The sequence below is a fragment of the Cervus elaphus genome, chromosome 20, assembly GCF_910594005.1.
Source record: "Cervus elaphus chromosome 20, mCerEla1.1, whole genome shotgun sequence".
Classification (NCBI taxonomy): domain Eukaryota; kingdom Metazoa; phylum Chordata; class Mammalia; order Artiodactyla; family Cervidae; genus Cervus; species Cervus elaphus.
In genome coordinates, this window is record NC_057834.1 from 53,185,401 (window position 1) to 53,207,078 (window position 21,678).

At 50.7% G+C, this 21,678-nt stretch overlaps 1 protein-coding gene across 7 annotated transcripts in view; it reads left to right on the forward strand.

Annotated features, from left to right (window-relative positions):
• Positions 1-4,586: 4,586 nt before the first annotated feature.
• The window catches only part of SYT6 (synaptotagmin 6), a 64,291-nt gene continuing 47,199 nt past the window's right edge, over positions 4,587-21,678 (forward strand). For 3 of the 7 annotated variants that reach the window (XR_006335999.1, XR_006336000.1, XM_043878642.1), the window contains exons 1-3: positions 4,587-4,836; positions 16,689-17,037; positions 18,404-18,959. Coding sequence is in view for 5 of the 7 variants with exons in the window: in XM_043878642.1 (XP_043734577.1) it covers positions 4,674-4,836; positions 16,689-17,037; positions 18,404-18,959 (1,068 nt within the window). In the remaining 2 variants the exon portion in view is untranslated. Of the gene's footprint in view, positions 4,837-5,540; positions 5,673-16,688; positions 17,038-18,403; positions 18,960-21,678 lie in introns of those variants that run through there. The other 4 variants (XM_043878643.1, XM_043878645.1, XM_043878644.1 and 1 more) reach the window with 2 other exon arrangements.

The following is a 21,678-nucleotide window of genomic DNA, read 5'->3' on the forward strand; positions in this document are numbered from 1 at the left end:
CAGTTGGAAATGAATCTGCCTGCAATGCAGGAGACCCTGGTTCGATTCCTGGGTTGGGAGAAGCCATTAGAGAAGGGATAGGCTACCCATTCCAGTATGCTTTGGGTTTCCCTTGTGGCTCAGCTAGTAAAGAATCCACCTGCAATGTGCAGGAGACCTGGGTTCAATCCCAGGGTTGGGAAGATCCCCTGGAGAAGGGAAAGGCTACCCACTCCAGTATTATGGCCTGGAGAATTCAGTGGACTGTATAGTCCATGGGGTCACAAAAAGTCAGACACAACTGAGTGACTTTCACTTTCACTTTAGATAGCTTGAATTGTTGAGGACCTTTCTTTGAAGAAAAGCAAGACTGGACTCTCAAAAACACCTGGGCATTGACTTGGAGCTCTGCAATGTCTTCTCTATCTTCCAGCAAGGAGGAATTCCTGGAAACTCTTATGATGGCTTGGAAGGGCAAGGTTTGCAGAAGTCACGGAGCTTTGCCTAGAGTTGCTATGTTGGTGTGGGGGTGAGGGGTACAGGGTGACATCTGCTGGAAATACTGATAAAGCTGTTTTGGCAGAAACCCCATTGGGATTCCATGGAAGAGTGTGTTCCAAATAATGGTATAAAGTTACTCCCACTCCTCAATTCAGGACATCAACTTAATTCTTCACCAGCAGAACAGGTTGAGCTGATGCCTGTTTTCTTAGAGAAAATTGAAAACCTTCACAAAAGTGGCCAGATGCTTCAGTAAGCAGGAGATGGGAGAGGTGGAAAGAGGGGAAATCAGTGGTCCTCAAGGTTGGGTCAGAGTCCTCTTGGCTCCAATCTGCTTGGCAGAGTGGTGGGTCTGCTTGTGTCTATTTCTCTGTATCTATGAATGTCAGACTGCTCCCTTTACATCTCTGCTGGGGGTATGGAGGGGAGGAGGGAATGGGGAAAGGGTTCCCTATTTAGAAATTGCATTGAGATGGAAAGACAATATGACACATCGGCTCATGTCAAAGGAGCTCATTCTTCCCGCCTACAGCATTAGCAATTTCCTACTGAGGTTTAATTTTTTAGAAATTATTATTTTGTTTTAATTTATTTTATTTGTAGCATAACTCAACAGGACATTGCAGCTCAGAGCAGGGTGGGAAGTTTCCAAGGGCAATCAGGCCACTGCCTAAGAGACTTGGGGTGGGGGGCAGGGGAAGTGTACTTCAGTTATTTCTGATCAGAGGAGAGCATAGGAGTGGGAGGCCGCTGGCTTTTGCCTCAGACCTCCTCTCACTTTGCCTCCTGCCTCACCTCCGCCTCCTTCTCCTTCTTCTGAGCAGTCTGGCCTGGGGAGTGGGGTGGGGAATCCAGCTTACTGTGCTCCAGCAATGACCGTACAGAAGTGAGAGTAATGAGGGAGGAGAAGCCCAAAGTGAGTCTGGACATTTTAAACTCACCCTCTTCTTCAGAGCCAGAAAAACCTCACTCCCTCCTTTTCCCTGCTCAGCTTTCTCCTTTCCTCTCCTGTAAAATCCTAGAGTGTGGTTGCTGGAAGAAGCCTCAAAAAGCTTCTCATCCCACTTAGTCATCTTGTCGATAAAGAAACCAAGGCTCTCACGGGAGCGTGACTGTCCCAGGACTGATTTGGTGCACCAGCTCTGGGACCCAGCCCCCTGGGGTGGGGGGGCAACTCTGTACCTTTGTTTGCTTATGTCTTGCTGGCTCTGTGCCTCCTTCACTTTCCCATCTTGAACCCAAAAACTTAGAATGTCTTCCTGGGACTTCCCTGGCAGTCCAGTGGTTAAGACTCTGAACTTCCACTGCAGGGGGTGTGGGTTGGATCCCTGGTCAGGGAAAGAAGATCCTGCAAGCCAAAAAGAGGACAAAGAATAATCTTCTTCTGAGAGATAAGAGTTGAGGGATAACAATTTCACTGCTTTCTCTCCTTCCCTACCCAGGTCTGAATAGGACCATGGAGTCTGAATTTAGTCTTTTCATATGGAAAGAAACCTAGATGTGTTTTGGGAGTGGGCTTGCAGTAGAAAGGGATTCTAAAGAGGAAAGAGTTCCATCTTTACATGAGGATTTTTTCTTTCTGCTTTGTGGCTGGTTATGTGACCAAATGTATCAGCAATTAACTGTGAGGGAGAGGGCAGGAAGATGACAACTAGGGCAGAGCTTTTCTCTTAATGTAAGAATTATTAAATAACTACTTTTCTCTTTTATCTCTCTTTCTGAATCAGTGTTTCTTTATGGGTCCCTTTATATACTTGCCAGTTCTGTGTCTCTCTGTTCTCTGTATCTCTCTTACATTTGTCTCAGTACATATCCCTTTCATCCTCTGCCTCTCCATGTGTCTCTCTTTCTCTTATCTCTGTCTCTCTCATCACTCTCATACACACACATGATCACTTACACAGTCCAAATTCAATAGTTATTGACTGAACGGGGAGCCTGAGACCCCTGCCCGCAGCCCTGTCAGAGCGAACCTTTTTCTCCCAGCGTGGTTGAGAAATGCCAGGTCCGGAGCTGCTGCCGGGGCGCCAGAGACGCTGCAGAGCTGCCTGCCGAGTGTGGAGGCAGAATCCGGGAACAATGAGAAATTATCTGTTAATTTTCGGTTCCTGCCACCTGCTCTGCTCCGAACAGGCTCCTTTGCCTTCAGTTTAGATGCAAATTCCCCCACTCGTTGTAAAGCAAAATATTGATTTCCCTGCATCACAGGCCTGGGCCCTTGGAACGGGCCAGTGTTTTTTTTTTTCATTCTCTGCAAAGGCAAAACAAGGCGCTTTGTTCTGCAAATTTCCCCAGGAACTGGAGAAGGGGAGGGAGAACTCGCTGCTGAGTAACAGAGCTGCCATAAACAGGGGCAAAGAGCGGTTAGTCTCCATTTGTTATTTTATATAAACACAAACCTACCCCCTCAGAAATTGCTAATGAGTGTGTGACAAGTCTGAGTGTGTGTGACTGGCCTCTGAGCTCCAGTCTCTCCAGGTGGTAGAGGAAAAACTGATGGGACCGCTGGGCTTCTCAGGTGGGTTCTTAAAGCTCTGGGAGGAGAATGGGGACTCGACAGCCGCATTCGTTCTTGGCACTGCAACTGAGCACCTCTCACGGGAAGGTGGCCTGGATTGCATTGTGTGGCCGGGATCAGGCCTTCTCAGTCACTCCCGCCTGAGTGCCAAGTCCTCCCCTATCGCAAGCTCCTGAAGTCAGAGCAGAAGTTTCCAACCCGCCGTAATTGTCCGGCCTACCTCCCTCTCCTAATGGGGTGCCCATGCCACTAGTTGCAGCAACTGAGCCTTCAGCACCATGGACAGAGCTGGGAAGCGCAGGCGGTTTGCCAGGGTCCTCTTAGGCACCGTCCCGACCCTCGGTACCCGGGGCACCAGCTGCCCAGGGCTGTCACGGGCCGGCCAGCGCAGATGGCGCACGAGGGAGACCGCCAGGAGCTGGGGCTCCGAATCTCCTCTCTCCGGAAAATGAGTCACCGCCGGAGCCACTTCCAATTAGCGTGTTAATTAGGAGGAAAGACCCTCCTCCTCCACCCGCCGCCCGGACACACACCAGCCCCCTGGCTTCCAGAGACTGCAGCTAAAGTTTCCTTCTCAGCTCCGGGAAGGCAAAGGGACTTGAACCTGGAGTTTCGGGTGAACCCCACAGAGGAAGAGGCCCACCAGCCGAGAATGCAAGATTTTTGTGACACAGGGGCCTGGCGGCTGTTCACAGACCTCCAGGTTGAAAGGGGCACCTAAGAGCCCCTCAGTCAACCTGCTTCTGGACCTTACACCACAGTTCCGAGAGGGGAGTTCTGCCCAGTCTAGCCTCAATCCTTACGTTTAATTTTCGGTCTTTTTGGCCCTTGTTATGCTTGATAGCAAGCGTAACATCGGTAGTGTTGCACCGAAGCGGGGAGATGGGTCTGGCGGGAACGGAGGGCCCTCTTGAAATGCCCCCCGTTCTTATTCGCCAGAAACTTTCCCCTCCGGTTGCCATGGAGAGAGACGGCCGCTGCCTCCCGTCGCCATAGTAACGTGCGGGTACCGAGGACAGCAGGAATGCGGGGCTCAGAAAGTCTTTTTGCAGTTCGCATCGCCCCACAGTCTTGGGGTCTTCTGCCTTCGAAGCTGGGACGGGGGCGAGTCTGACTAACTCCCCCGATTAGGAACCTTGGCCAAGGTCCTCCCATTCCTAGCAGGGTCATCCATCTTTCTAGAACAGGTTTCTCCATTTCGTTGCCACTTGTGTGGCATGTGGCAATTTACCCAGTGTTTTCACAACCACTGTCTTTACATCTCCCCGCAGCCCGTGAAGCACTCGTTTTCATTTGTACCCCTTTCACAGAGAGGAAAAATTGAGGTTCAGGGAGGCCCAAGGTCACACCAGGCCGTGAATGCGGAGCTGGATCCCAGGCTCTTTCCCAGGTCTTGAACCCTCCAGGATGCGGGACAACTCGGTCCCTCCGTCTTGAACCGCCCGGCCTCAGACCGGTCGCTGAGTGTAGAGGGGGCGGCCCTGAGGCGCCAGACTTGCCAGCTGCCGCGGGATGCCACGTGAGGGGCGGAGACCCTGCGGGGAAGTGATTAAAAGCCGAACGGAGCCGGAGGGGGCCGCTGCGGGGAGGGTCTTCTTGGGGCCGCCTTGCCCCGCCCCAGTCCGGCCGCGGCGCGGGTTCCGGCGGCTGCTTGGAGGGCTGCGGTGTCCGGGGCATGAGTGGGGTGCGGGGGACCGGGGAGCCTCGGTGCCAGGCGGCGCTCGCGGTCCTGGCCTCTCTGTGCCGGGCCCGGCCGCCCCCTCTCGGGCTGGACGTGGAGACTTGTCGAAGCTTCGAGCTAGAGCCCCCAGAGCGGAGTCCGAGCGCTGCCGACTCAGGTAACAGGAAAGCAGAGGGCCCTTCCCTTTCTGGAGTCTCGCCCTGGCTGTCCCTGCTCCCCAAAGCCCCAGCCTCGGGAAACCCGGAGCCTAGGTGGAGAACTCTAGCTCAGGATCCTGGATTCGGATCCAGCCCCGGCTAGTGCACTGGCCATCGCTCGCAGGACAAGCATAGAGACGCGAAAGGGACCCGGGAGGGAGAGAATACCCCTGCTCCAGCCTGTGTGACTCTGCGGGGCCCCCGCGGAAAGCCGGGCTCCCAGGATGCGGCTCCCCGAGGGGCCTCAGTTTCCCTCTTGCTCTCTCTGCTCGCCCCGCGGGCGATCTTCCAGGGGAGGGGGTCCGTGGAGCAAGCAGGAGACCAGGGACATCCTGGCTGAGGAAGTAACTCGTCTCTTCGGAGGGTGTCAGGTCCCTGGGTGCGTCTGTCGGTCTGTCCCGTCAGTTGGTCTGATCTCTCGGGGAACGCGGCCCCAGCTCCCTGGGTCTCTCAGGGAGAAACTTGGGTCTGCGCCCGGCACGAGGTCTTTGTGTCCGGTGTCTCCGGCTGCGAGTCGCTTTCTGCGTCTCCGCCGGGGGCGGGGGGCGGGGTGGGGGAGGGTGTCTCGGCATCCTCTCCGCCGCACCCCCCACTCCCCATCCCTATAACTCGCTCCCTCGGTCTCTCTCTGACTCACTCGGACTCGGGGCCGATGAGCTAAGGAGCCGGTGTCTCTTGCCGACTTCGCCAAGCGGGCGCCTCCTGCCCGAACGGCGCGGACTCTGCTCCGGACGCAGTCCCAGGCGGCTGCCGAGCCCAGGAGGGAGCCCGAGCCGGGTCGAGCTCGCCGGAGCCGGTGAGTCCGGAGCGCGAGCCCCGCGGGGCCCGGGCCTGGCGCGCAACTGCGGCGTCTCCCTGGGAGTCGCGACAGCGGGAATGGCGTGTCGCGCCCTGGCGGCGGGAACCGCGGGAGGGTGGGCGGCGTGGCGGCCGGCCCCCGGCGGGTATTTACCTGCCTCACCCTCGCCGCGCGGCCGCGCTTGCCCCCGGCAGCCGGGCTTCTTTGTCCGGATCCCGATGTCTGGAGGGTCCTGGGCGGGAGGGAGTAACGGGCGATGGGGAGAGGCTGGGGGCAGTGTGAAGCCTCGAGAGAGGATGTGGAGTGGGGGTAGGGAGGTCCTGCAGGGACCCGGGCTCCGGGGTTCCTTTGGCTCCACAGACTCCATCCCTCCTTGTACCCCAACCCTGACCCCCGTGGCGCTGGGCCTAGAGTTACGCTGGGGTCGCCCGGCGGCGGCGCATCATCCGCGCGGGAGAGCGAGGAGGGGGCCCCAAGAGGCGGGAATTTCATCTCCACGCGCTTCTCCTGGGACCAGAAGCGGGGACTGGAGCCGCGGCTCTGGGAGGAGATACAGGTGGGGTAAGCTCTCCAGAGGCCGTAGGTTCCAGGGCCCTGTTTTCACTTGAGGTTAAAGGTCGGAGATGTAGCTAGGTCCTAGGTTAGGAACAGGGCCGCTGGGGAGTAGGGGAGAGGGAGGAGGGTAATGGGCCCGGGGGAGGCTTGTGTGCGTGAGGGGGCTGTGTCCAACCGTGGGGCGGGTGGAACCCACTTCGGCTCTGTGTGGGTTGTAGGGGGCTCTGCTCCCCCCAACTCTGGTCCTGGCAGTGTTTAATCAATGAGTTGATTACTGCAGCAGAAAGGACTGAGGTTAGATATGCAGAAGAACTTTTAGAGGGTGGTACGATGATGGAGGTTGATTCTTCCTGAAGAATCTCTGAACAAATTAGGCCCAGTAAGTATTATCAGATTTTGGTTCTCAGGTGCCATCACCTCCTGCACTACCCAACTCTGTATGCCCGTCAGACACACAATTTTCCCCAAATCAGGGAGTCTCTTCCTGCTGCCTCCCCAGCTCCCTTCCCTTCTTTGCTCCAATGATCCTTCTCCAGTGGGTCTCTTAATGCTTGCTCTGACCCCCTCAGACCCTAAAGGGGCTAATTCAAGGTGAGAACACACCTGTCGAGTTCTGCCTGGGATGGAGACTGTTCTTCCTGTCTGTTTAGAGCAGAAATGCTAAGGGTGAGGGGCAGCTGGCATACATGTGTACACATCATACAGGGAGATACAGGGAGGCACTGGTGTTCTGACTCCAGAGGGACACGCCATAGTCTGCAATGACAGGTACCTGGATGGCCAGGCTGGGTATGAGGGAAGGCTGAGGAGTAAGAGCCAGCAGGCCCAGATGAATCAGTATGCCTTCCCTGCAGGCTGCTTCAGAAAGCAAGGTTGAGTTGTCAGCCCTGGGGAACTTTAACTTTAGCTGCTGAGTCACAAGCCCTGGGGCCAAGCTGTGGGGGGAGGGGTCTGAAAGGGATGGGAGAGGCAGAAGACCCTTGATCAGAACAGGAAAAAGAAAAATGGTTAAGTGTGGCTTTGGGATCTTGGAGGCTTAGGTGTGCATGGAGTCTGGGGTGATGCTGTGGAATTTGGGATCAGGCCCCAAGGTATCCCACCTCCCAGGCATCCCAGAACAACTGCATTCCAGAACAACTGTCTGGGTCCAGATTCTCCATTCAGAGAAATGCTGCATCTTTTTATTTGCAGTTTCATGAAAAATGCAAGTATTCCCAGATCCCTTTGCCATTGAATGTTTTCCTCTGCCTTTCTACTCCTGTAAGTCTCTAGCTCATGGGATTTCAAGTAATACCCTGAGATTCAACAACTGAGATTCAGACTCTACTATCATTTTCAGGGACTCTCTTATATGCCAAGGTCTGTGATATCAATTGCACAAGAAATCTCAATCAGACCCTGAATTGGAAACATCTGTACACAGCTGTCTGCGCTAAAAGCAAGTCCCATCTTTTCTTTAAAAACTCTAAAGGTAAAGGGTCTGCTTTCCTTTTTACTATCCACCTACCCTCACCTCCCACCCCCACCCCAGGGATACTAGCAGGCAGTTCTTCACCTTTCTTTGTGTCCTTTGCCTTACGGAGGTGAATAAACTTTTTTTCATAACCCAAGTTGCAGAGTGTTAGGTGTGGGTAGCTTGGGGTCTGATAGCATTCTCAAGGTAGTGAGAAGTACAGAGTTGCTCCAGAAAATGCAAGAATCTGTTGAGAGAGCCTGAGCGGCCCTGCCCCTCCCAGACTGGCATGCAGGAATGATTTTCTCTGGTGTACTTATGGCCATGAGATGTATGTGATGTTTGTTCACTTTTCTAATGATTCTGGAGATGTTCTGTGATTCAGCCACCTGGCTTTGAAGTTGGCCTTTTGCAGCACAGATAATATTTCTCCTGCTTGTGATGCCAAATTAAATGCACAGCATTTCATCCAAACACAAAAAAAAATTCTGTTTCTGTAACTGAGTCAGTCCCTCACTCCTTGATGGAAGGAAGGAACTCTGCAGATTTTGCCCTCTCTGGGGAAAAGTGCAATACAGAATCCTTTAGAACCCATGGTGATGATATTCAGACTATGGTGTGTCTTGGGCTTTAAGATTCTAGAACCAGGATTGAGGATGTAGGAGTTGTAGAGCCTTTGGATTTACAGTTCTAGAAGTTACCCTCTCTCTGTGGAAACGTCAAGAGTGGGGATGGTAGATACAGAATGTTCCATCCTCCCAAGCTCTGCACAAAAGATGTGTTGTTTTCTAACTGTTCTAGCATGACTGTGTCCCCCCTGTCCGCAGAGTTGGGGTATGATGTGTGACTGAAAATAATGAGGACTAGGATTGAAGCATGTGGATCAGGCCAGGTTTTTTTAGGTCTGTGTAGGGCTTCCCTGGTGACTCTTTATGGTAAAGAATCTGCCAGCAATGCAGGAGACACAGGTTCAACCCCTGGGTCAGGAAGATCCCGTGGAGAGGGAAATGGCAACCCACTCCAGTATTCTTGCCTGGAGAATTCCAAGGACAGTGGAGCCTGGTGGGCTACAGTCCATGGGGTTGCAAAGAGTCGAACACAACTGAGTGATTAACACTTTCACTTTCCCACAGAACTGTCTGGAGTGGGGTGGGGGGTAGGGGGAACATAGGGTAAGAGAAAAGTCCTGACCCAGCTAAGTGGCACCCCTACTAGTCCAACTTAGGAAAAGACGCCTAAAAACAGAAGGTGGAGAAAAAAGGGGGTAAAAAAGTTAAAAAATAAATACAGAAGGACACAGCCAACTTAGGAATTGAAAGCAGAGGGACTGAAAAGTGGAAGTGAGCAGTACATCCAGCCCTGGATTCTCCAGGTATATGACACTACCTTATCCCTCCCTTCTCTCTATACGGGGGCTGAACTGTTTTTCTTGCTCCATGAGGACCAGGCAGACCTCTTTTCTCACCGGTTGCAGGTATAAACAGGGAGATGGAGGTAGAGGAAAAAGAATCCAACTTTCTGTCTGCCCCTCTCCCCATCCCAGCCTTGACTGCTCCATTCATAGGGGCCACATGTCCTGACCACCAGGCAGAAAGGTACAGTTACCATCCACCAAAATAATAATACTAAAATAATCCCTAAATTAATGCCAATGCTCTGTTAGCTATGACACTTCATATTAGTCTCTGATTTATCCCTGAATCCTCTAATGATGGTGGAAACAGGCACCCAGTCATAAAGCTTGGTGCGGCCATAATTAGTCCAGCATTGTCTCTCCTCATCACAGCTTTTCCAAGAGCGTTAATTCCTTCTCTGTTTGTACTCCACTAATTATCCCCATCGGTAGTTCAGCCTGGATCTTTGAAAGAAGGAAAGGAAGCAAAGGCTTCCTGCTTCCCCTCCCCCAACCCTGAATTTTAATTACACCAGGTTCTCCTAATAAATTTACAAGCAGAGCTTATTATTAATGGAAGATGTCTGTGAGCCTCAGAACAAAATAGCCTTCATTGCCCCCGCCCCAACCACCCCCCCCCACACACACACACACTCTCTCTCTCTCAGGGATTTCTCAGGTACATTTCCTGGTGGGACTTTTCCAGGTGCCATTGATTATTTGCCTGATAGCTATAGTTTCTGCATCTTCCAGGCAAGGAGAAAGAGATAGGGGATGAGGAGGCTGGCCCCCAGAATTCTGCCCAGGTTCAGAGGGTCAGGCCAAAAACCTGAATGATGCTCCCCACCCTCTCCTAATTATAGTGAAGAAATGCCTCCCCAGCTTCTCTGCCCAGACTTTGCCTCTGGAATACTTCAGCTCCACTTCCAGACCCCTTAGGGAACTGCTCAAGACCCTGGGCTTCGACATCAGAAAGTCCCCAGTTCAAATCCCAACTCTTCCGCTTAACTGAAGTGCACTCTGTACAAGTTACTACCTTAACCTCTCTGCACTTGGTTACTTTATCTTTGAGAAAGTGAAAGTGAAGTCGCTCAGTTGTGTCAGACTCTTTGCGACCCTGTGGACTGTAGCCTGCCAGGCTCCTCTGTCCATGGGATTCTCCAGGCAAGAATACTGGAGTGGGTTGCCATTTCCTTCTCCAGGGGATCTTCCCGACCTAGGGATTGAACCCGCGTCTCCCACATTGCAGGCAGACGCTTCACCCTCTGAGCCAGGGAAGCCCTTCTTTGAGAGGTGAATACTAATTTCTTAGGGAGGATGTAAAGATTAAGAGATCTTGTAAGGGGCACAGCACTTACTATATAGAAATAAATAACAAATACTGTTACTAGGGCTTCCTTGGTGGCTCAGACAGTAAAGAATCTGCCCACAAAGCAGGAAATGTAAGAGACATGGGTTTGACCCTGGGTCAGGAAGATCCCCTGGATAAGAGCATGGCAACCCACTCCAGTATTCTTGCCTAGACAATCCCATGGACAGAGGAGCCTAGTGGGCTACAGTAGTCCATGGGGTCACAAAGAGTCAGACGCGTCTGAGCAACTAACACTTTCATTACTAGTGTTCCTATTAATGGTTCTGACCAGAGTCTTTTCCCTTCCTAGATTAGACACTGCACCTTCCAGGGTTTGGGGCCTCTGAGTTTCTTGCTGGCTGCTCCCTAAGTTATGCGGGTCTGTGCCTCCAGCTGTGTCTGCCTGGGACCTCTTTCACTGAGGCAGCTTTCGCTCTGCAGAGACTGACATTGCCCATTTCTGAGGGTCCATCAGCAAACCCAGACCCTGAAGCCCGCCTTCTCCAGCTTTGAGGGGAGCAGAGGAAATGGTCCTTTCTTTTCACTTCCTCTCTCCAGTTTATCTTTTCAATTACAGTCTGTTAGCAAGAATGTCTGTTACTATTACAAAACGGATCTTCCTGACACTGAAGCCCATTAGAAAAATGGGAACAATAGCAAACGATGAGAAAGGCTGATAAATCCTAACACTATGGGTGGAGAGAAGAGGAGGGAGCCCTGGAGTATCAGGGCTCTGTCTCTGGAGAAAGAAGTGTCAGTGGGGAGATAAGAAAGGCCTGGGTTGCTAATTAATAGCTTACCATTTTCCAGAGAGAGAGGGAGGCCATGAGCCATTCCCCCCTGTCAGACAGTCTCACTTAAGGTGACAAGCAGGTCCTGCCCTGATGGCCTTCAGGGAATCATCAGGAAAGAACGGGCCTGATCATCATCACCAGGAAAGAAGGGTCTTGAGGTCTGTCTCAGGTTTGCCCACTGGTCCCATGTCTCCCTCCCCTGCCTCAATGGCCAAGCTTTGGGTCCATTCTGTAAATGGAAGCTTTGGGTCCACCCAGTAAACTATTATCCACCACAAAAGCAAACACCAGGAAGAAATAACAGCAACTTACCTTTGGGAACTTTCACCACATGTTGGGCTTCCCCGATGGCTCCGTGGGCAGAGACTCCACCTGGTAATGCAGGAGACACAGGAGGCGCAGTTCAATCCCTGGGTTGGGAAGATCCCCTGGAGGAGGAAATGCAACCCACTCCAGTATTCTTGCCTGGAGAATCCTGTGGACAGAGGAGCCTGCTGGGCTACAGTCCAAAGGATCACAAATAGTCGGACACGACTGAGCACCTAAGCACACACACACCATGTATCCAGTATTGTGCTCAAAGCCTTACTTTATCTAATATTTACAGTGATTCTTTGAAGTAAAAGAGGAGACCAATGTTTGGAGAAGTTAAGTAACTTGTTCAAGGTCACACAGTTGATGGGCTTGCTCTGTGGTCATTCTGACGCTGGTGCTCAGTGCAGATGTCTGCCTCGTGTCTCTGAGCACTTCCCCAGTCCAGGCTAGAACCCACCTGCCCTGCAGAGCACCAGATCACTGGGTGTGTTTCCGAAGCCAAGTCCCATCACTATCTGCTCTCCCAGAGGCTGCTGGGTAATATGGTCAATATGGTTCCCCAAACCAGGTGCCCATAAAATACTGGTCTCCTCTGATACCTAATACTGAGTAACGGACTTCTTTCCCCCAGTTTTCAAGCAAACTTTGCAAAAGCATAGTATGTTCTGAATTGTACATTTTTCTTCCATGAATTTCTTCTTATTCCTTTGGAGCTTGCTTCTGTTCACCAGCTGGTTGGTGACAGTAATGGCAAAGCAACTGAACAATGAGTATTGACAGAAAAACTTGGAGATGTGAGATCTTTCACATAGTATGTATTACATCTTGAGATACAGGGAGATCTAGCTACAATATATATGTATTATAATATATATTATAATATATATAGACATAATAGAATAATTGTATTATATTAATATATATATTATATAATAGAATAATTATATTTCTACTGGTAAAATTGTTCCTAGTTTGTAATGATAAAGTTAAAGCGATCTCTCTTATTAGTATTCATGGTTTGCATGTGTTCTGCCCACTAAACAAATTTTAAAATTAAAAGATGTTCAAAATCAGACTGGGCAGAACTAGATAATTCTAATAAAAATAGCAAATATTTATTATATGGCTTACTACATTCTAGGCACTGTCCTTTGCACTTTTGATACACTTGATCTCATTTGAATCTCACAATGACCCTATGAGGTAGATACTATTACTCTACCCATTTTACAGATGATGAAACAGAGGCTGAGAGAGATTAAGAGTCACAGTTGATAACCAGTAGAGATGGACATTGAATGAGCCCAGTCTGACTCCAGGACAATGCTTCTTTCTCTCCAGGCTGAAGGGGAAATAAAGAAGGAAAAGGAGAGGAAGAAAGAATACGAATACAAACACTCAGGAAGTTTGTCCTCTTTTTCAATGTGTAGGACTTTCTCCCTTACCAGAGGCTTACCTCTCTTTCTTTTATTGGAGGATAATTGCTTTACAATGCTGTGGTGGTCTCTGCCCTACCCTCTCCTTCCCCAACTGTGTCCTTCCTCTCTCTTACCATGAAGCTAGTGTATGGTATAATATGAAGAGCACTGGGTCAGAACTCAAAAGGTGGCTAAACTGCCCATCAAAATGCTATCTGCCTCACAGGGTTGAGGTTCAAACAAGACTTGAGTGGGGAAAAGGCTTTGAAGGCTGTGTATGCACTTGCAGTTTACTAAAGGCAATTCATCCTGGTGGGTTGGTCCCAGCAGGCCCGGGGTCGGAAGGCAAGTGTCTTAGGTCACCTGGGCCTTTGGACAGCCCTTGGTGACACATTTTCAGCCAGGCTCTGCGGGCAGGCTGAATTCCAGGCCACATGCAGTGATTTTAAAGGAGCTAAATCCGCTGCAAATCATACCCACCGTGGCCTAATTCTGGTCTTACCAGCCTTGCCCCCCACCTTGTTCCCCTGTGGTGTGAACCCATTCAGCATCGGGACCTAATTCTCTTTGCATGGCCTGCCTGTGAGGTATCCTGGAAGAAGAGTCTCCAGGCAGAGGAAGGGCCTCCTGGCCTTACATAACCAGTATTGAGCACCGGGTGCCAATTCCCAATAATCTCACAGTGCTGAGGGAACAACAGCCAGGGGTCATGTGGAGACACATTCCAAATAGCAACCATGCCGAGGAAAAATTGATTCCTCCACCTCTCTTTTCATTTATGAATTCAGTTGTTTTTTTTTTTTTGGTCAGACTGAACATTTAAATGCATGCTCTGCTCTCTGGATTCCCCCTATTTCTCCCCCTTTCTCATTAAAATTCTAATTATTACCAGAGCAAGAAAGATGTATGATCAAAGGAAAGCAAAACCCTAGAAATACCTTTTGTTTTAAGGTGACTCATATTGCAGAGAATGCACTCGGAACCACTGTAACAAAGAACAGATGTGGAGGGCTCAGAGATGGCCAGTTACTTTTAAATATATATACATACATATATATACATATATATATATGTGGTATATACTTATCTATATCTGTGGTAGCATTCCTGTGAACCCCAAGGGTATCAGGGCTTAAGGAAACAGTCTCCAAACTATTTAGATCATGAAATCATAACAGCAAAATTTGTTTTTATTTAATACTTCCAATATGTGTTTATTTGCTGCCATGTTCTATACACACGTACAAAAGGGGTATTGTAAAGGTGACTCTCCAAACACTTAGCAGTTGTGTGACCCTGGGCAATCTATTTAACCTTCTGTGCCTTAGTTTCCTCATCTGCAAAATGAGGATAATAATCTTCACCTATTTCACTGGAGAGTCTTAAATGAGTGAATACATAAGAAGCACTTTGTGCCTTGGACATTGCAATGTTCATAACTTGACTAAATTCAATAACAAAATTCATTACTATCAGTTTGTATATTACAATTCTGATTTTTTTATTTTTCAGATAATGAATAAATATTCAAGAAATCTGATATTTTTTTCTCTAACGCTCCCAGGACGCATGCACACCTGTAGTCTAGAAGTTAACTTAGAATCAGTTTGTCTGGTCCCTAGCAGTCTCTAGTGGACTAACCTCAATTCCTATGCTGAGGAAAGGCTCCCAGGTCTCTGTGCAGGGGCCTAGGGGCTGGAGAAGGTGGCAAAAGGCATGAGGGTCCAATGTTCCTATTCCTTAGTCCTGAAGGTGGTAGCTGATCAAGGCCAATACCCTACACAGCCAGGGAGTCGGGAGGCAGTGCTAGCTCCCCAGAGAGGATGACTGATGTTTTGGCCTCTTCCTCAGGTCCCTCTGGAAGGAGGAGAGCTCTCCCTGCGGCCTGTGCTGTGAGAGTTCTCTTGATTCCCCAAGAGGGACCAAGCATCTCCCAACCTAGTTCAGTACCAGGAACATGGCAAGTGCTCAGTAAATATTGGTTGAGTGATAATGACAGCTGTTTTATTTGACATTGATCGGCTGATTCATTCATTCATTCTCATGTATCAATTTCTATGCTGAGCCCTGAGTCAGACAAATAAAAAATAACACAGGGTTGTAGTAACCTACAGTTTAATCCAGGACAAACAGTCTGGGACAGTGGATGAGCCCCAGGCTGGGCAGGCAGTGGACATCTGGACCCTGGTCTAGGCTCTGTTCTCCGACCACAGGCAAGTCCCTCGTCTGGAACACTGCTCCCACCTGCGAAAGCACAGCCTGACCTCAGTACTTGCAGGGTCATTCCTCACCTTAAAGCCCAAGATTCTTAAGGCTTGGGACAGGATAATTCAGAGGCTGCAAGTCATAGGCCTGCAGTGGCAGGCAAGTAACAGGGACAGGAGCGGGTGAGCACACAGCCTTCCGAAGGGCATCGCCAGTTCTCAGTCTGTGGGAGCACAGGTCCAGTTACCAAGTCCTCAGGCCATTTCCAGAGAAGCCAGGAATCTGGTGTGATGATGACAATGGTGATGATGGAACTGCTTGATTTTTCAGTCACATGCAAGCCAAACAAGCCTCCTCTGCTGGCTTGTCTACAAGTGACCTTTGTGCAAACCCATTGGTTCAAGGCTTCCTGATGTCTCAGAGTAAGAAGAGGCCTTGAGCTCAAAGGTTCATTCCTAAAGGTGGGATGGGGGTAGGGGGGCGTGCTTAGTAACTTCTCCCAGAGAGAGGCATCCTTCACAACTCCCCTGGGGTAATGGACATCCGGCTTGGGGCAGAGGGTGGAACAGTGAGTGCCCGCCTCTGAACTAATCACGACATTCAAAAATACCAGTGTTACAGCAGAGCTCTCACATAGCCACAGGAATGGGTACAAAGGACAGCTACTGGAATTGTTTGTATTTACCTCTGAAGTAAACTGTGGATCAGATTCCAACTTGGTGTGGTGTGTGTGGGCTCAGTCATGTCCAACTCTGTGTAACCCTATGGACTGTTGCTCTTCAGGCTCCTCTGTCCATGGGACTTTTCCAAGCAAGAATACTGGAAAGGGTTGCCATTTCCTTCTCCAGGGAGATTCCAACTTCATACAAGTATTTGTTGAGCCTACTATGTGCACACTTCTGGGAATACAGGAGAAGCATTAGACCTAATCCCCACCCTCAAGGAGATTATGCCTGATCTCGTTCACTTCAAGTCAACCTACTCACTAATTATTAGCTCCTGTGGTGGGCTTGGCGGGCTTGGGGTGAGCGAAGAGAATGAAGTATCTCAGCCTGGGGCCCCTGGCTGCCTCACCACCTGTGGAGGAAGAGAGCTGTCTGCAAAAAACTACTCTGCAGTAAGTCTGGCCATAGTAACAGTTCTAATAGAAATTCAAGCAGCATCCAAATGTGAACGCTTCACGAATTTGCACATTTGCTTAGGCTGCTATTTAAATTACTTTCCCTTCCCTGGGCACATGCCAGTAGGGAGTCGGGGAGGCAGCCCAGGTGCTCCCCAAGCTGGCGGTGGGGGGAGGGGCGAAGCTGGAGAATTCAGCCTGAGGTGAACACAAGGCTGCAGATATTTCACAAGTTGGATGTGGAGCACTGACCCTACAACCATCCCTCCTCTGCCTGGGCAGCCTTCTCACGACCACTCTTTTCTCTTCTTCCGTCTCTGTCCCTTGTGTGTGGCCCCTCTTTGAACACCCTTCCCGGCTTCTCCCCACCTCTGTCTGTCTCTGTCCCTCCCTGCCTGGCTGAGGGCAGGCACCTCTGTCAGCCTCCTCGCAGTGGTAGTGATTGTGTGTGGCGTGGCCCTGGTGGCAGTTTTTCTCTTTCTCTTTTGGAAGCTGTGCTGGATGCCCTGGAGGAACAAGGAGGCCTCCAGCCCCTCCTCTGCTAACCCCTCCCCGGAGGCCCTCCAGAGCCCCAGCTCCAGAGGCAACATGGCGGACAAGCTCAAGGACCCCCACACCCTGGGCTTCCTAGAGGCGGCTGTGAAGATCAGCCACACGTCCCCAGATATCCCGGCCGAGGTGCAGATGTCCGTCAAAGAGCACATCAAGCGTCACACACGGCTGCAGCGACAAACCACAGAGCCAGCATCGTCCACCAGGTGAGGGGTGGACCCCTCCCTTCCTTACCTCCACATTCCTCAACCCATACATGAATGAGATTCCAGCCCGTGAGGACCAGAGACCAGAAATAATCATATGCGTATTCTGGTTGGAGAATATGTCAGATGATGTCTTCCATGGTGGGTGCTCGGCTTGGAGGTAGCCACCAGGAGGGACTTCAGGAGAGGGGAACCTTTGAGGTGGGGTGCTGTGCAGGTGGTCAACCCTGAGATGTGTGTGGGTGGGAGGTGTTGGCTTGTCCAGAGGGAGAAGAATATGCAAAGGTGCAGAGGCATAAAAGTTAATGATGTGTCTATGTCCGTACCGCCTCTGAGATGGAGTCTGCAGTATGTGAGACAGAAGCAAGAGATTCCTAACATTTTGAGAAGGAGAAGAGCCTTTGACAGAGTTCCCTGCCTTACAATAATTGTATACATGACATTCTTTATTTGAACAAACAAAATGACAAAAAAACAACCACCATGTAATGACAAACACGCTAAATTCAGAAACTTTTAAAAGATGTGGAACATGCACGCATAAGGCATTGTATTTATTAAAAATTGGGGGGCTCCTATGGATTCCTGGGTCCAGGATCCCAGCAGACCGGCCAAAGGAAAGCAGGCCCGGTCTTCGGATTGAAAGCCAGAAATGGTGCAAGTGCTGGGTCACATTTACAGAGTTTGTTTTTTGACATCAGGCAAATTGCTCATTTTCCTAAGCCTCAGTTTTCCCAACTGTAAAATAGGGCTAATGATGCTCATAAGGTTGCTGTGAGGAGCCAATATAAGAATCCATGAGATAATAAGAGCTTCTTATATACCTGGCTCTGTTCTAAGCACTTTGTGTGTATTCATTTCACCCCTACAGCAATCCTATGCAATGGCTACTTTTATTTTTCCTTATCTTATAGCACAGAGAGATTAAATAATGTGTCCCAGGTCATGTAGCTAGAAAGTGGCAGAGGGAAAGGGGGTGATGATCGTGGTGGTGATGAAGGAATGCTGTAAGGAGAGTGGGAAAAGATGGTCCTTCTAAATAGGGGAGCTTATTTAATAGGCGAACCAGAGTCACCTCTACCAGGAAAGAAACCTAGAAAGCCAGAAGCAGAAAAGCAGGGGAAAAGATAATGATCACAATGGCTAACATTTACTAAAGCTTGTTATGTACCAGGCCCCATTCCAACTACTTTACATGGATTAAGACATGCGCACAAAGTGCGGCAGAGGTAAAGGGGGTCAATTAGCAAGAAGTAAAGGGGGCCTCACCGGGGCTAGGATGAGCCGGGGCCCTGAGCCATGTCGGCCTGCACCCCTCTCTCCCCTCCCCCGACCTCACTCACTCACCCCTCCCCGCCTCCTCCAGGCACACGTCCTTCAAGCGCCACCTGCCACGGCAGATGCACGTGTCCAGCGTGGACTACGGCAACGAGCTGCCCCCAGCGGCGGAGCAGCCCACCAGCATTGGCCGCATCAAGCCCGAACTGTATAAGCAGAAGTCGGTGGATGGGGACGATGCCAAATCCGAGGCCAAGAGCTGCGGGAAAATCAACTTCAGCCTGCGCTACGACTACGAGAACGAGACCCTGATTGTGCGCATCCTGAAGGCCTTCGACCTCCCAGCCAAGGACTTTTGCGGCAGCTCCGACCCTTACGTCAAGATCTACCTCCTGCCCGACCGCAAGTGCAAGCTGCAGACCCGGGTGCACCGCAAAACCCTGAACCCCACCTTCGACGAGAATTTCCACTTCCCAGTGCCCTACGAGGAGCTGGCCGACCGCAAGCTGCATCTCAGCGTCTTTGACTTTGACCGCTTCTCCCGCCACGACATGATCGGGGAGGTGATCCTGGACAACCTCTTCGAGGCCTCCGACCTGTCCCGGGAAACCTCCATCTGGAAGGACATCCAGTACGCCACAAGTGTGAGTACCGCCGGCCACAGGGGCCTCTTGAGGGTTTATAGTTCTAGATTTGAGTGGATGTGTCCCTGAACCTCTGAACCCCTAGAAACAAATGGGCCTCTGCCCTTCAGGATGTGAAAGGGGACCCTAACTCATAGACCAGCCCACCCCGGGGGAAATCCTTGCACTGGGCCCCAGATTGGGGGGTGAGTGGGGAGGGAGGTTGAGAGCAGAGCTCTCAAGAGGTTGGGAAGGGAAGGAAAGGTAATTTGTATCTATTGCTTCTGATGCATCTTCTGCAGTGGTTGCCTCTACCTGCTAGGCCTCAGGACTACCACCTATAATGTATGTCTTTAATCACGGGTGAGGATGGGGCCAGGCCTGTAGACTGACTCAGCAGCGTGTGCCAAGGGCCTTGATGTGTACTAGAAGCCTGGCACAGGCGATCAAGGACAGGCTGTATTAATCAGGATAAACCAGGTTATGCCGCGGCAACGAATAATCCTAGGATTTGGTAGCTTAAAGCAGCCAAGATGTAGTTCTCGTTCATGTTACGCGTGCTTTGCAGCTTGACCAGGGTTCCATTCTACCTTGCCACCAAGTTTACAGAGGCTCCGTTTTGACCCTGTGCTCCTAGTTACCACCTCAGGAAGGAGGAGATGTGGCAAATCATGCACTATTTCTTAAAGCTTCCATGCTGAAATGACACACGTCACTTCCACTCACGTGTCATTAGCCGAAGCAAGATACATGTGACTCCTAATATTAAGGGGACCGGGCAAAGCAATCCTACCACATGTCCAGAAGGGGGACTGGAAGTACTTAACAACCAGAACTAGAAACTACCATGCCACAGAGCCCCTGCTCTTAGGCCCTGCCTGCCTGGGCCATCTAGAATGTGGTAGGGGAGGAGGCCAGCCTGAAAGGAGACCTAGCTAATTCACACACTACAGAGGCAGATGCTGGGCTCTTCATGATCAATTAGAATTAACCAGGAAGGTTTCAAGGCATACAAGGAAAGGGTTATGTATCGGTGTACAAGGAAAGGATTATTAAAGAAGCAATGGGAGTTGGATGCGGTTAACCTGGGAAGACTTCTTGGAGGAGAAAGTCAAGCACTATTTTGAAAATGAGTAGGGCTTGAGTTGGCTTTTTAAGAGGAGGGTAGGTTTGGCACAGAGAATTAAGAGGGCATCTCCAAAACCCTTGGGTCCAGTGTAGACAGTGTTCTCCAGGGCCCTGGGTGGCTGTTGAAGAAGCTGTGTAATTGCATCCCGCAGATGTGGGTGTGGGATGTGCCTCTCTCTAAGTCCAGCCAGGCAGCTGAGAGCCCTGAAGGGCTGTTGCCACCAAATGCCAATGCCCTTATGTCTGGTGTCTTGAACGCCAGGTGGTTGAGTGTCCCCTGGGATATTTCTTTCACTATTTCTCTGGGTGCAGACTCTCCCACTGTCTGGGTGGACAATCAGTGCTCAATATCTATGTATTAAATTTGTAAGGAGAGAGGCTGGGAAAATCAACCCCACTCTGGTGGGAAAAGGAATTGAGAGAATTGGTAAGGCTCTGTTTCTGCTCTGGGAAGTCTCTGGGATAGCCCATTCTCCTAGCTGGTGCTCACTTTGGTCCAGTTTGCTATCCCAGCGCCTCCCCTACTTTTGCTTTCCTGAAATGTCATCCCCAAGAACACAGAACAGCACAGGCAGGGGGGCTTGCAGACGGGGCGGGCAGACGGGGCCGGCTGGAACAGCAGCTGTGTGCCGGCCCCAAGCTCAGGAGCTCTGCTCTATAAATCACTGTGAAGTTTACATCTGGTGCAGCTCTTCCCTTGCGGTCTCAAGTGGCAGCAGCTTCATTATGGTGACTGTACAGGTAGCGAAGAGCTGCTTAGACCTCCCCATACTGAGGCTGAGGCCCAGGGGCTCAGGGAGAGAGGAGGGGTGGGGGCCAGGGGCTGTGAGGAACAGGGCTCAACTCAGCCCTCTGAGGAGCCTCCCTTCTCCTCCCCAGAGACCTCCCTTTCCTGTGACTTTAGCTCCAGGCACAATGGACACCCTCATCCTAGAGCAGGCAGTCCGCTCAGGGATGCCCCTCACCTGAATGGTAACTTCCTAGAATTCCGTGGCTGTCCCTACCCTCGTCCCACACCTCTTCCCCAGCTTGAGAAAAAGGACAGACCCTCACCATCCTCATCACCCTCAGTCAGTACCATTATACTCCTCCTCCATCTTCTCTTAGGCAGGACCCTATGAGAAGCACTGGGGAGCAACGGGGGTCTGGGATAGAAGACAGCCTCTTTGACCCAATGCAGAACTTGAATTATAGAGACAAGAAATGTTCATGCAGTAGCTAGTGATGCAAAGTAGCAAATAATGTGAGAGGTTGTAAGATCTGAGAGTTAGGACAGTAAGGGACGGTTTCTTGGGTGAAGGAGAATTTAGCTGTGTGGGGAGGAACTGGTATACATAACTTGATACGCAAAGAGGAAGGGGAAGCATTCTAGCCAAGGGCAGGAGGAGTCTGGGACCAGGAGTTTCCGAAGCTGAAGGTGGGGTGACTTGCTCATACACCCATCTTGCTTGCAGTCTGTGGGATGAATGTTCTGTCTGGCGAGGCCACCAGGGCCCTCCTCTCTGCAGCTTCTCAGCAGGCTGGCTCTCAGGGGCGGTCTCTTTATTCTGGGGGGGTGAGCATTCAGGCAAAAGAAGGGAAAAGGAAATAAAGGGCTGGTGCTTTTGCCTGA